This window comes from Erpetoichthys calabaricus, chromosome 10, assembly GCF_900747795.2.
Source record: "Erpetoichthys calabaricus chromosome 10, fErpCal1.3, whole genome shotgun sequence".
In the NCBI taxonomy this organism is placed as follows: Eukaryota; Metazoa; Chordata; class Cladistia; order Polypteriformes; family Polypteridae; genus Erpetoichthys; species Erpetoichthys calabaricus.
The window spans coordinates 92,305,721-92,321,690 of record NC_041403.2 but is presented as its reverse complement, the minus strand read 5'-3'; the positions used below and the strand labels follow the sequence as shown (position 1 = coordinate 92,321,690).

The 15,970-nt window shown below is 38.6% G+C and overlaps 1 protein-coding gene across 4 annotated transcripts in view; it reads left to right on the top strand.

Annotated features, from left to right (window-relative positions):
- The window catches only part of LOC114659238 (glutathione synthetase-like), a 67,537-nt gene extending 52,336 nt beyond the window's left edge, over positions 1-15,201 (top strand). For 3 of the 4 annotated variants that reach the window (XM_051932616.1, XM_028811601.2, XM_028811599.2), the window contains 5 exons: positions 104-170; positions 2,125-2,319; positions 2,681-2,762; positions 6,152-6,341; positions 13,023-15,200. In XM_051932616.1, coding sequence (XP_051788576.1) covers positions 104-170; positions 2,125-2,319; positions 2,681-2,762; positions 6,152-6,341; positions 13,023-13,146 — 658 coding nt within the window. In that variant the 3' untranslated portion in view covers positions 13,147-15,200. Of the gene's footprint in view, positions 1-103; positions 171-2,124; positions 2,320-2,680; positions 2,763-6,151; positions 6,342-13,022 lie in introns of all 4 variants that reach the window. The other variant, XM_028811600.2, reaches the window with a different exon arrangement.
- Positions 15,202-15,970: the final 769 nt, after the last annotated feature.

The window sequence follows — 15,970 nt, the reverse complement described above, 5'->3', positions numbered from 1 at the left end:
GCTTTGAATGTCTTATACCAACAACAAGAGAAACATTTCTAAAGAATAAATTACCAGCTTTTGGTGCAGATGTAATACATTTTAATTGTTAATTTCATTACAGAGATGGGCAAGAAGTTGGACTGGTTTACTATCGTTACGGGTATTTGCCACAGCAATACATAGAGAAGGTGTGTAAGTAAATGGCCCTAGTTTCTTGCAGATTATTTTTAATATGTTTCTTTGTACTATGCAGTATATATATTTTAAAGTAAGTGAGTGTGATGGCTGCATACTGAAATATCGTGACAATAATCCCAATACTCACCAAAACAAACTTCATTGTGTGGCTCTGTTTAATTGTTAATAATGGCAAAATAATTAGCCTGTAACCAGTAGTTGTGCTACACAGTAGACATCCTAAATTATCAGAACATCAGGTACTTGTGGGTTTATGAGTTACATCCATCTTCATCAGTGGCATTTCTGAATTTTTATAACATGTCATGTTAAGCATATTTTTCAGTTTTGCTTCATATATAATAATAATAATAATAATAATAATAATAATTCATTACATTTATATAATATATTATATAACTTAATAGTTTGGAAAACATTTCTGTTTGTTGCATGCCAGGTTTTGCAAGCCTGTTGTCAGCTAAAGAACCAAATTAATTAGCCATTGCAGTGTGCTCTATACTCTTGGGTGTGTGTGGATGTGCAACCAGAATTTTTCATTTTATTAAAAAGGTTTGAAGACAAGATCCCCTTATTCTCTGCAATAAAAATGAGGACTGTATTTTTTTTCAAAACAATCATGTGTTTGCACTTCTGGCTCAAGCTTTTCCCAATCAAATTTATGGCAATGCAAGCCAGTGAGGAGATATAAAAAGTCTTGGATCATTTGGGCCATAAAGGTAGCCAGAATATTCAATACACAGAGTTCATCAAACACAAGATATTATGCTGATAGGACTGAGTGGCAGCTTTATCTTCACCCACCACCGAGGAGGACAATCTGACTTCACTAAATTTGAAAAAGCCACCATGGAAAAAGGCAGTAGAATGATGCATCATTTTTTTAGTTGCTTGCTGGCCTTGGAACTGTACATAAAACACTTGGCTGCACGGAGGTTAGTGGTGCTACCGGACAGCCAAACAGTCTCGTTCTCAAGTTCTGCAGTATGCATGTGTCTGTCCATGGTACTGTGGATTGTCTTTTTTCACCTAAAAGTCAATTAACTTTAAACCTGAGGTGTTGCTGTTTCAATTTAAGCAGTTCATACTCTATAGATTTTTCTGGGCTGCAAGTAGTTGTGAGGCTCTCCATTTAACTAAACTTTAAATCTATATTGCTTTATTTTATCAGATGATGACAATGTAAAATGGGATCACAGTGATCTGATGCCAACTGAGACAGACCAGGTATCAGCATCCATTTGTCTGATTGGTTATTATACAATGTGAATTGTGCATGAATTTGCATGTCTTACTAGTCATTAGCTAAACAAGGACAGATATTATTAGTTAGGTCAGCTAATGTTAACGTTAGAGAAGTCTGCAGACATAAAGGAAAATTCTGGTATGGCCCCACCAGAATTTTCATGTCAAAAGCACCATTGATCTTAATTATTAAGACTAGATAGAAATAAGTAAAAAGTAGTTTTAAAGCTTTTAATAAACGAAACATTACATAACATTTTCAAACCTGCTTAATCCTTTTCAGAGGCAGAAAAAACTTGTACCCTTTAATTTTAGTCTTTCTTTTTAAATAACTGGCTTTCATTTCTCTAATGTTATTGCCAAGGACATTTACATTTATGTATATTAAATTTTTGTCAGCTCAGTGATTAAGCGATAGCTACATAATCTTATTCTTGCAATGCCAAGGACACACTGAAGTTGTTTTCCGTTCCAAGCGAGTAATATGGTCAAATGGATACAAAAAGAATGACCACTGCTAAAATATCACACCCACAGAAATGTAACCGGAGGTGCATTGTAAGCTCTGAGATTTGTCTTTGCTATACTGAATGTTGATTTTGTTAAACCCTATAATACATATGATTGCCTTGTTTGTTGTGTATATTAAAATAAAGATTAAAATACATGAGTGGTTATGCTTGTGCTTTTCCTGTTTAGGACTGGGAGGCCCTGCTGATGATGGAGCAGTCCCGTGCAGTAAAGTGTCCAAATATTGGCGCTCATCTAGCAGGAATAAAGAAGGTTCAACAGGAGTTAGCACGGCCAGGAGTTCTTGAGCACTTCTTTCCTGGGGACCCAGAAGCTGTTTCTCGCATCAGATCAGTCTTTGCTGGACTCTACTCTTTGGATTTGGTGAATCAATCTGTCCTTTCAAGAAAGCTTCAATAGCATACTGATGTGGGGTACAAAGTGTTATGTGACTAATTTTTTCAGCAGACCACAAAGGGAGAAGTTGAAATTAGTTTTTTTAGTTCACCCCAATAAATGATTGATTATCTTCATTTTGAATGTGCTTTTTCCAAATATTCTATAAATTTATGCTTCCTCTGAGTTAAAATCATATACATCAGCAACTGTTTGGACAAAAAAAATGTTTTTAGTTTGATTACCCCGCCTGCTTGCTAGCTAGCCCACCAGACACAGCACTTCCCTAGTTCAAAACCCACCGGAGGCATTTATGGTAGATTATACTAACAATGTTTCTAACCTACAGGGTAATGAGGGTGACCAAGCACTAGACATGGCTTTTGCTGACCCTGATCAATTTGTGCTGAAGCCACAACGTGAAGGTGGAGGTAAGGAAATGGGAAAGCTGTCCTCACATTTTGCCTGATCTTCATGGTTTCTGCTAAAGGATTGTTAAATATCGTACAGGGCTACTACCTGGAAATGAAGCCCCATAAAATGAAAACTTACAACGTAAAGCCACAGTGGGCTTTGGTGTGTGTCATCAGCCATTATAGTGGCATGCTAAAAAAAAATACTTAAAATGCAGCAGTTGATTATGCAATGTAATTATGTACAGTACTTTCACTGTTGTCTTTGAGTGATAAGATTATTTATAATGTACTTGAAACAGTCAACCACCCACTTCCCAAAGTTATTTATCTGTTACAAGGTCTGGAGGAAAATGAGATATGTATAAAACTCAACTCTCTATTAAACTATACTTACCTATTTGCACATTCCTACAGGCCAAACCTGTGGTTTGGCAATAGCCCAGGGTGTGTCATCGTGGCAGAATCTCAAAAGCAGAGAGATGAACTATGAAGAGGGAAATTCCACTTGTACTTAGGGTATATGGACAAAATAGTAAGCTATGCTCATTTTGATACTCTTTATGAAATACAGGTAATTACTAGTTTATTCAGCAATAAGTTTAAAGTCTAAACCTCATCTGTACTGATGATAACATGCAAAGACCCCTGGAGACATGAAGTGGGTGCTTCTTTGGGGAGATCACTTAGGGTAAGCACTGTGTTGGAACTGGCCCTACATTTATATACATCTGAAACTTCCACGATTACTTTCTAAAGATGAGGTTTGCAGTTCATTCAGCACACTGCTCTGCCTCCTCCATTGGCCATGCTTTCGGACACAGAGTTGACATGGATGGAACAGCTCCTCTCCAGGTTGTAAGCTGAATTTAGTAATTAACATGTCAGATTCGTTCAATCTTCAAAATTACTTTTTCATTTAAATTACTGGTGTACCTGAGCCCTGCCTAGTTTTCACAACCTCATTTCTGCTTTATCCTCTAAAGTTCTGCACCTTATTTTTTGGTTTGGCCTTGCTTATCGTACAGTATTTTCACAGTCACATTTGCTCTGTGAGAGTCTGATAAAGTTTGTTATACCTATTTGGCAAGATATACTGTCGCTCAGTCTGCTATCATACTAATGCCATAGCTGTTATTGGTGCCAAACATTATGCTGACTCCAGAGCTCTTGGATGCTGCCAATGTTTAAACTTAAAAATGGGCAAAATCTCAAACTGCAGTGACCCATACCAAGCCAGAACCAGTGTAGCTAAAATAAATCCCTCAGATTCATCAGAAGAGCAGACACCGAGGAGAATGACACTGCATTGTCTACTTAAATTGGTCACATAGTCATTCAGACTTAACTGTGGATAGATACAGTGCACTCACTGTTTAAGGTGTGTGCCTCCCTCAGTTGGGTCAAGCTGGTGTGGAAGATCAATAAAAGATTGTTTTAAGTATTGTCACACACATGCATTTAGGAGGCAGTCAAAAAGCCAAAAGGTAAGTGAAACATCGCGAGACAAGGTGTTGTCACATGGTACTTACCTAAATCTCTCATTCTTCTCAGCAGGAAAACCGAGGAGAAATAAGAAAGCTACTTCCGGGTTCCAAAATGGCCAATGTACACGGCATGGAGGCAGTCGGAGTAGATGAACTCCTCATTATTAAGCCCAAATTTTTCTCCGGAGCAGTTGTGTTTGTACCGCTATTAATTTTCATCCAGTCTCTCCCAATTATGACTGGAAATGGGGGATCCGGTAATATTGCCATGGTTACTTTTTTCATAATATGATTTATAGTTACCATACAGTTGGCAGTCTTATAATACCAGATGTCCCCATGAATACATCTTAGGCTAGTTTTTATTTTAAGCCATTGTCAACGGTAAAACAAATCGGGAAGCAACAATGGAAATGTTACTCCCGGAATCGAACATTGCCCTTACCTTAACACCATTTATAAGAATTACACCTGTGTAAGGAAGAGACAGAGGGTTAATAACAACGGCACAGTACCTTTTTCCCTCAATCAGTGAACAGTCCATGGGTTCATTGGGGCATGCAGGTGACAGATGTCCAACCTCCCCACACTTGAAACAGTGGGGAAGGCCGAAATGTTTGTCCCTTTGACGGACGGCAGGCTCGGGAGCTCGTCGAGAGGGCTCTGGGGCTGCCCCAGGTTTGGCGAGAGGACCGTTCTGACTGCTCTGATTTACAAGCTGCCCAGTGACATTCAGCGATCTTGATCAGGGTGTGCATATTATCAAAATTTTGCTTCCGGATTTGTTGGGCGATATTCTCGGGGAGGGCATGCACAAAGGTCTCACACGCTAAAAGCTCGGTCATCTTGTGCGAGTTGTTTATATCGGGCTATAGCCAACGACACACCTTACTCCAAGCCTCAAATGCCTGGGTGCGGAGAGGCCGTTCGGGATCGAATTGCCACTCCCTTAATTCTCTCGCCTGCTGTTCCGGAGAAATGCCATAGCATTTGAACACCTGTCTTTAGTACGTCATAATCAGCGGCCTGCTCCTCAGTTAAGTCATAATAGGCCCGCTGCGCTATCCCCTTCAGTTAGGGAGCCAGTAGGTACAGCCATTCCAACTTTGGCCACGTGTTCAGCTTAGCGGTATGCTCAAAAACCAAAAAATATGACTCAATGTCATCCCCCTCAATTAAGTAAGTAAGCTGAGTGGGGAGGGGCCAAGTGACCTCCGTCTGTACCATGGCTGCAGCTCTGGCCTCAGATTCGGCAAGTTGGGTCTGAGTCTCGCCCTTTTGTACCTTCAAGGTACCTAATTCAGCCATGATAGTTGATAACACTGTATTCAGGTCTTGTTCTGCAGTCATCTGCGAACAAAAAAATACTGCCCACTATGCCAATTGTGGAAAACATTCTTCTTTATAAATAAAAAGGAGCGTCACAAAAAGAAGTTTTGGGGACCATCCCCATATATTGTCCAATGAACAAGAAACAAAACACAAAAGAAACGGTTTGGAGATCAAAAGCAAATTGTATAAAACAGTTGATAAGTTACAGTGGTAAAATGGCGTTTTTATACAGTAAAAGAAAATGAAAACAGGGAATGGTTGGCAGGATCTGACGTTGATGCGATGAGATGGAAGCGATGTCAGCTAACAAAAAACCAGAAGTGATGTCATCAGGAGTTTCCGGAAGTGACGTCCCAGCAGCCATTTTGGAACCTGGAAGTAGCTTTCTTATTTCTCCTTGGTTTTCCTGCTGAGAAGAATGTGAGATTTAGGTAAGTACCATGTGACAACCCCTTGTCTCATGATGTTTCACTCACCTTTGGGCTTTTTGACTGCCTCCTAAACGCATGTGTGTTTTAATGTTTAATACACAACTATAATAGAACATTTATCTCTCTACAATAATACATACGCTTGTTTCATACTCAGGTAACAACATCTATGGTGACGACATCTGCCATGTGCTGAGTAAAGTCGAACAGAGTTTGGAAAGAACTGCCTTCATTCTTATGGAGAAAATCCGACCACAACCAGTCAGAAACTGCATTCTGAGGAGGGGGACCCTGCTGAAAATACAGCCCTGCATCAATGAGCTGGGGATGTTTGGGGTCTATGTGAGGTATCAATCAATGTCAATATTTTATTTATAAAGCAGATTTAAACACAGCAAAGGTTAACCTAAGTGGCATACATAAACACAGAATAAAATCTAGAAATACCGTATGTTAAACGTTTAAAAATGTAATAATAAATATTAGTCATATGAAAAAGTTTGGGAACCCCTCTTATTTCTTTGGATTTTTGTTTCATTGGCTGAGCTTCCTTTTAATATATGACACGCCTTATGGAAACAGTATATTAGCAGTGACATTAAGTTTATTGGATTAACAGAAAATATGCAATATGCATCATAACAAAATTAGACAGGTGTATAAATTTGGGCACCGCAACAGTAATATTACATCAATACTTAGTTGAACCTCCTTTTGCAAATATAACAGCCTCTAGATGCCTCCTATAGCCTTTGATGAGTGTCTGGATTCTGGATGGAGGTATTTTTGACCATTCTTCCATACAAAATCTCTCCCGTTCAGTTAAATTTGATGGCTGCTGAGCATGGGCAGCCTGCTTCAAATCATCCCATAGATTTTCAATGACATTCAAGTCTGGGGACTGTGACGGCCATTCCAGAACATTGTACTTCTCCCTCTGCATGAATGCCTTTGTAGATTTCGAACTGTGTTTTGGGTCATTGTCTTGTTGGAATATCCCACCCCTGTGTAACTTCAACTTTGTGACTGATGGTTCAACATTATCCTGAAGAATTTGTTGATATTGGGTTGAATTCATCCGACCCTCAACTTGAACAAGGGCCCCAGTCCCTGAACTAGACACACAGCCCCACAGCATGATGGAACCTCCAACAAATTTGACAATAGGTAGCAGGTGTTTACCTTGGAATGTGGTGTTCTTTTTGCGCCATGCAAAGCTCTTTTTGTTATGACCAAATAACTCAATTTTTGTCTCATCAGTCCAAAGCACTTTGTTCCAAAATGAATCTGGCTTGTCTAAATGAACATTTGCATACAATAAGCGACTCTGTTTGTGGCCTGAGTGCAGAAAGGGCTTCTTTCTCATCACCCTGCCATACTGATGTTCCTTGTGCAAATTGCGCTTAATTGTAGAACGATGTACAGATACACCATCTGCAGCAAGATGTTTTTGCAGGTCTTTGGAGGTGATCTGTGGGTTGTCTGTAACCATTCTCACAATCCTGCGCATATGCCGCTCCTGTATTTTTCTTGGCCTGCCAGACCAGGGTTTAACAGCAACTGTGCCTGTGGCCTTCCATTTCCTGATTACATTCCATACAGTTGAAACTGACAGTTTAAACCTCTGAGATAGCTTTTTGTAGCCTTCCCCTAAACCATGAGACTGAACAATCTTTGTTTTCAGATCTTTTGAGAGTTGCTTTGAGGATCCCATGCTGTCACTCTTCAGAGGAGAGTCAAAGGGAAGCACAACTTGTAATTGACCACCTTAAATACCTTTTCTCATTACTGGACACACCTGTCTATGAAGTTCAAGGCTTAACGAGCTAATCCAACCAATTTGCTGTTGCAAGTAATCAGTATTAAGCAGTTACATGCATTCAAATCAGCAAAATTACAAGGAGACCCAAATTTTTGCACAGCCAGTTTTTCACATTTGATTTAATTTCATACAACTAAATACTGCTTCACTAAAAATCTTTGTTCGGAAAACACCCCAGTACTCCTAGGAAATGAAAGACATACCACTGTTATCTTTTTTGTTGAAAGTAGAGTAAATTATTTTCATATGACTGTAAACACAATCATAAATCATAACAAACCATTTAAAAGTCTATAATAAAAATATGATACTACTACCTTTAAATATCTCTGTATGCCAATGAGAAAAGAAAAGATTTTAATAGAGTTATAAAAATATTGATAGTGTTTAAAGACCGAATGTAAAAGGGTAGACTACATGTATTCTATAGAACAGGAGCAGCCACAGAAAAAGCGTGATTGCAGGATAGACAGAAGCTTTAAATCAGATGAACTCAAGAGCCTAGAAGTAGAGTAGAGGTAAAGGAGGTTTGAGATATAATTTGATCCCAAACCACTAAGTGCTTTAAAGACAAATAATTAAACTTTAAACTATATTCTGTACTAACTGGCAGCCAATGAAGCCAATATGTTCTACCATCTTTGTACTGGTCTGGAGACAAGCTGCTGCATTTTGGACCAGCTGCAAATGGGATAGGGAAAGCATATACAAAGTACAAGTCAGGGCCCAAAATGGAACCCAGAGGAACCCAACAGATGATAGGTTCTGAAGGAGAAGAGAAGCCACCAATCTTCACTAAAAAAGTCCTATCTCTTAGGTAGAAACTAAACAACTGCAGACAGATAAAACTTTATTTGTCCCCAGGATGAAATTTGGCATTTTACAGAAACTCATAAAATAAATTAATATACACACAGTATGAACTGATACACACCAGAATGACTAAAGTAGAAAAAAATTAAATACCAACCACATTCATAAGCCAATCAAAGCGGATTGGCTAATTAATGGTATCAAAGGCAGCCTTTAGGTCTAGACAAAATCAAAATGTCACAACATCTAGAACTGACCAGCCATAATAAGTCATTGCACACCTTAAGGAGGGATGATTTGGTCCTATGGTGTGCCATGAAACCCAACTGATAAACTTTAATAATGTCATACTGAATTATCAATAAGGAAAGCAGAAAAAATAATCTTTTAAGTTTTAAGTTGCCCTGAATGCTTGTTGTACTCCTACACAGCACACAGGTTATAGTCAAACTCAGCCTAGAAATACTGTAGACCTGTGTAAACAAAGTAAACAGATACTCTTCAGAGACTTTAAGAAGCACTAAGTAAATAAGCAGTTTGAACAGAAGTACTTTTAACAAACACATTCGTCCAACCATTCGTTTTACAAACCCACTTTTTATTACAGTGCCTATTCTAATAGCATCAAGGACAAGTTTTTTTCAGGATACACACAATGAAACACACTCACACTTGGTCAGTCTCAAGTCACAAAAAAAAACAAACTAATCAGTGTGTGTGTGTAATGTGGGAGGAAGAGAAGGAGAGTACTTGGAGAGAAACTCACACAGAGAACATACAAACGCTGCACAGACAGTGACTAAGTCAGAAATAGAACCCAATTGCTTATAGCACAGTTAAGGGAAAAATAAAATGACAATGAACAAACACGCAGTCTGAATCTTCCATCATCATAGATTCAAGGGGTCTCTATCCAGCAGTATTTTTTTTTTAACCGGTTAGCTATTATTACTTGAATCATCTTAATAAAGCAGTAGTGTTATTGATGCTTTAGAATGAACCTGGAAAAGAGTTTTTACTTTAAATTGAAATTTACAAATTACATAGTATTAACTCTTATCATAGTACTGGTGTGGCATCAGATAAGAACAGGGCCACATAAAAAGAGAAAGATCCATAATGGTGGTTGGGTGATATCGTAAACATTCCTGTGTGGCTAAGCATGGCAAACCTGGGAGCAGCTTGTCCTGTCATTGTGAATGTTTGACTTGAAGAAAATCCTCCAAGGGCACCAGAGAATAACAGAGATAGAGACAGAGATTCCCTGGAGCTGGATATCTACAATTGCCCCATAGAATACTAGAGGGTAGTCATCTCAGAACATTGTACAGGTGCCTGACCCTTCATCTGAGAATGAGAGAGAGAGGCCTTGAAGGACTAACAAAAAGCCAGGGCAGTTCCTCTAGGTTGGCAGGAACATGCTCTCCTTTTGTATGTGTGTACACATAAACATCAACATAAACAGAACCCATTGACACATCACTCTGAACAGTTCCTGATGCCACTCTGTGTCAAGTAGCTTTTCACAAACACCTGCTTTCTCTAAAGCAGCATTCTGAATGATTATCTCCTGCATGTCTACCAGCCATCAACCTGCCCTCTGACCATATTTCATTTATCTTAGTGATTTTTTTTCAGATTTCACATGCCAGTCGTACATCTGATTTTTGATGTTTTGACCTTTAACTAAACTGAAGGTTATCTTAAGAAGCTTCAGATCTCATATACCATGATGCTGCCAGTTACAGTCATTACAGAACCCTTTTCCCACAAAGACACATGATAATGTGCTACATGTCTGTATAATGCTTTCTGGTGTAATTAAGCTGGTGAGAGTTGGTCTCACTGGCACCCCAAAGGCAAGCAGGACATAATTTGGCATCACGAAACATATAACTAGTATGTTGCTGCACATTTAAATCCATGATATACTTCACATGCCCGTAATGCCCGGCTGACCAGCACAAACAAAAAAGTTAACAGTTCTTGAGGAGTGCTTGCATAGCTTGTTGTGAACACACCAGCTAGGTGAACTCACTGCACCAACGTCACTAGCGATTGGTTATTGATATGAATATAGAGGTAGATGGGGGTCTTACACCCAGGTACCAAATGTTTCACTTCCCATTTAATCTGCTTCACTCTGTAATGGGAAAGTCCTTTTTCAGTAGTCCTGCTGGGAGGGTTTAAAGGTACTGCTGTTTGAACGAAACACTGACAGATAGTTAAGGAGTAAGTCAAGTGCTCCAGATGGAGCCTAAAGCTCATCAGCAAAAAGAAAAAAACAACATTCACAAACCTGTATAGTCTCATTCAGAATTGTGGGACAGAAGCGTTTAGTTCATGGCAGGAACTTGTATTGGATGGGGCATGAGGTGATCACAGGCTCCCATTCATGCTGACATTTGTACTTACACTTATAGTGTGGAACAGCCTGTTAACCTAATCTTTGGGACATGGGAGGAAATCCATAAAATGTTACTATAGCAAGTACCAGTTTTAGACAAAATCAGTTAATAAAGAAACAGTACCTCCATTTTCCATGTGTCTAGAGGATAAAAACAGTGGGAGGAAGGTGAGGTGTCGAGGTTTCAAGGTAGATTGTCTTGTCCATATGGGTCTAGAAAGTAAGTATGCAAAATTTGATTCAGAATGGTCAACGGATTTAGGGCTATATAGGGAACATACAGAAAGACATGCAGACATTCTATTTTATATATATATATATATATATATATATATATATATATTATATATATATATATATATATATAGTGGATAAAGTAACATAACTGAAGTGCTGTTTTATTTTTTTTCCTTTTAGGAGTCAGGGTTGTTGTTAGCTCTGTTCTCCTGATTTTAATTAGTTCTTTTTATATATTTATTTTTATTACTGTGCACTCTTGCCACAGGTCAGTTTGGGATAATATGCAGGGACTGAATGAAAATTGAAACATTTTCTTACATTTTGGAATGTGGGGTCTTGGGGTAGGACTTTGCAATGGGGTTTAAGGCTAGAGGTTTTTTTTCTTTGTTCTTTAGCTGAACTTTATTTCATGCATGATTTGTTTAGGTGAGTTGTGTTTTTATTGAATTATAATGAGTTGTTCACTGTGTGCATTTTAAATTGCATGTATTTACTTTGGGGGTTATTAGCCCTTTGTGAATCTACTCCGGACCAGATTAGTGATTTCATGATTTGAATTAATTCATAGTCTCCAAATTGTGGCAATAAAGGATTTGCAACTTTCATTGGTGTCCATACTTAGGATATCCCCCTAACTCTGGGTTAATTTGGGGGGGGTGTAGTCATTTTATAGGGGTGCTACATGAAGGTGGAACACTGCAACCACAAAGTTAAAAATTAGTTTGTTTTTTTTTGCTCATTACAGACCAAAGACAAACTTTGAGGTCTAAGTGCTTAGCGTTATTTTTGGTACAAACTCCAAACAATTTTTCACACTAGCAAAATTATCAGGGGTCACTTTTTATCAGTAGGACTGAGTAGATCAAAAGTACAGGGCAATCTACGGACTTCAGGCTGCTAGAAAACGTTAACTAAGATGAAAATAAACTGTTTAGCAAGGCAGTGGGATGAAATAGGGAGCCAAAACCAAACTGCAGCATAGAAACAAGAAGTGGCCTTGAAAAAATTGTCAAAGCCCTAAATGTGGAAAACAATCCATAGCTGGACACAAATGTTCATCATCAGCAACCCTGTCTCAGTACAGCAGACCTACAAACAAAATAACGTGCAAACACTGCACCATGTCAGTTTATGCTGTTAGTACAAAGTGGGCCACAAAGACCCCTAACACAATAAAGTAAGAAATCTTTCAACTATGGTGATGCAGTGCTTAGCGCTGTTATCCTCCTGCAGGAACCTATGGTCAGTACCCAGCCTGACCCTTGTCTAAGTGGAGTTTTTACACTCTCACTATATTAATTTATTGTTTCTCCAGTTATGTGGATTTATACCGACACTCTAGAAATATGCATGTTTCTAGGAAAAGTTCAGAGTCTGAGAGAGAGACACGGAGTAAGTGGAGGGGAATTTTCTGGACTGTTTCTGGAGGGTCAGCCTACCTAGCAGAGTGAGATGCATAAGCAAGCTTTGTTCTTTTCCTTTTGCTTATATATGAACATTGTGTACCACATTTGTTACTTTTAATTTCATTTAATTTAATAAATAAACCCTTTTTTCGTAAATTTTGGCATCCTAGACATTATTCTTGATAGAAGGGTCACTGTAAGAGTGCCTGCTACTTGCTGCTGAATCGATTTATTATGAATTAACTAAATCTTTTATTCATTTATCAGTTTATTTTCAGCCTAAAGATTCTTTGCATTGATGTAGTAGTTTCTAATTAGATTGTTTTTTTGTATCCCACAGGCATGGCACAGAGATGACTCTAAATGAGTTTGCTGGGCACCTCCTACGAACCAAAAACAGTGAACACAACGATGGGGGTCTGATGGCTGGGGTGGCCGCATTGGATAGCCCTTACCTTGTCTAGAAAACAGCAGTTTAAAGTTCTGGAAGGAATATTTAAACTATAAACACTGACACAATATACATTTACAGGTAGCTTTTTTCCCCAAAAGCTGTTTAGAAGGAAACAAATGTTCATTGAGGAGAGAAGAAAAATTAAGAAGAGTAAGAACTTGTTATGTGTTAGACAATGGCGCTTTTAAACATCCTTATTTGTATTACAAATGAGATTTATTGATACAATATAATGAGTAAAACAAAAATAAATGCTTTTAAGCTAATATTTAATTGGAGTTTCATGAGAGTCAACCATCCAACATGCCTTTTCTTCTCTGTAACATTTGGGATATAATAAAAATAAGGAGGAGGCCTAATAAAGTTTCTTAAAAGCAACAGTCGTGTCTTCTATATTTCTGATGGCATAGGATAGTAGGTAATTGTAGCAATTGGAGACAATTCAGCTAGCAGTCTGGCAAATGAGCCTGATGGATTCTTTTTGTTTGTCCAACGTCTTATTTTATTTTTTACTGGTGAGCCTCTGTACTCTGAGGCTGAACTTTCTGGTTTAATACAGTTTACTTATATTCTGTTAACAAGCAAGACATATTCTCATACCAACTCAGTCCAAGACCTGTGTTATTGCGGATCCTTACAGCATCAAGCAAAAGGCAGGAACCAACACTAAACAAGGTACAATGCAGGGCCCACTCCCAATCTGGAGCCACCAAAGCAACCTAACTTGTGCACTGTTGGAGTTATAAGAGGAAAACCACACAGACACAGAGAGAATTTGTAAATGTAACCGGATTCTGTTCTCTCAGGCAGGCCCCCTTCAGTGCAGGCTCCCAGGACATGATTTAGGCCCAAACCCCAAATAACCGAAACACTTATTTGGAATATGAGACAAAACCAGAATGCCAGAGCAGAAACCCATGTAGACACTGAGAGAAAATGTAAAATACATACAGGTGGTTTCATGGGCTCGGATTTGAACCCAGGACTCTGGAGGTGTGAGGTGGCAACAATAGCCATTGCTCTATCTGAAGTATAATGTCTTTTTGTACAATTTGGAATCTGCACACAGTATTAGAGTGACATTGATTTTGGTTTGTTCAAACTGCATATACTTTATCCTAATATTTGTCTGGTTAATTCTTCATCACAGTCACCTTGGTGGTTCACATACCCATCTTAACATCCAAACAAAAATATCCACAAAAATGTTGATTGAATATGAACTGTGGTTTCAAAATCTGAACGTTACCCAGAAAATGTCATTTTGCAGAGTTTTTCCTTTGTTGTGAATGTGTTTCTTGGTACGTTCCCATATTCAATATTTGTCAATGCCCAGTGACTGACTGACATTCTGTCTGGAGGGGATTGCTACATTTTACTGTCACAATTCCATGTTTTCTTTTTATGTATCAGTTTACTTTTGTTTCAGGTTGCTGAATAATTGTATTGTTATGCCAGTGACATCACCATGCCACCAGTCTGGACTTTTGCTGTTTTTGCAGCTGTGGTGGTATTGTTTACTGTTGCTGGGCAGGGTTACCAGTCATGTACATCTGACGTCATGGTACTGTGCACATAAAACATGGTGGTTTGGCACCCTAGTTTTGACCCAAAAACATTTACTATTTGATTTCTTTCTTTTGAATAATAAAGGTCTTAAAGTATTAGGCCATTGTTTCCAATTTTGATATTTTTGCCTACAGTTTGTTGTTTTGCACGTTAGGTTTTGGTATTATGTTAGCTTGAGCTGCTGTCTGTCCACAACCACATCTTAACTTTTCCCTTTGTTGATTTTTCTTCTCCTGGTAATTCTTTCCGATTTTAAAAATTGTGCACCTTCAGTTCACAGGATCACAATATTTAATGCCAGGAGAGGCTCTGGGCCCTGTGACCATGGACTAGATTAGGCAGGTTCAATAATGCATGGATACATGTTACTGTTGGTACCCATCAGTTTATTTCAAAATATTTCAGCCCATTTCAAAACAGAAAACAAACTAGCATGCTGGAAAAAATGAAAGTGAATGTACATACATACTGATACTGATGCTCTGTGTAAGAAAGGACAGAGCCGACTATACTTCCTTAGAAGGCTGGCGTCCTTCAACATCTGCAATAAGATGCTGCAGATGTTCTATCAGACGGTTGTGGCGAGCGCCCTCTTCTACGCAGTGGTGTGCTGGGGAAGCAGCAAAAAGAAGAGGGACGCCTCACGCCCTGGGCAAACTAGTGAGGAAGGCAGGCTCTATTGTAGGCACGGAGCTGGACAGTTTGACATCTGTGGCGGAGCGACGGGCACTGAGCAGGCTCCTGTCAATCATGGAGAATCCACTGCATCCACTGAACAGTATCATCTCCAGACAGAGGAGCAGCTTCAGCGACAGACTGCTGTCACTGTCCTGCTCCACTGACAGACTTAGGAGATTGTTCCTCCCCCACACTATGCGACTCTTCAATTCCACCCGGGGGGGTAAACGTTAACATTATTCAAAGTTATTGTCTGTTATACCTGCATTTTTATCACTCTTTAATTTAATATTGTTTTTTATCAGTATGCTGCTGCTGGAGTATGTGAATTTCCCATTGGGATTAATAAAGTATCTATCTATCTATCTATCTATCTATCTATCTATCTATCTATCTATCTATCTATCTATCTATCTATCTATCTATCTATCTATCTATCTATCTATCTATCTATCTATCTAATTTATAATTGTAATCTGGCAAAGGTCTCATCAAAGCAGATTTCATTTTAAAACAAATATGATATGACTAGTGAAACATGTGGACCTATAATCCGAAAATAAAATGCAAATAAAAATCAAGTTGAA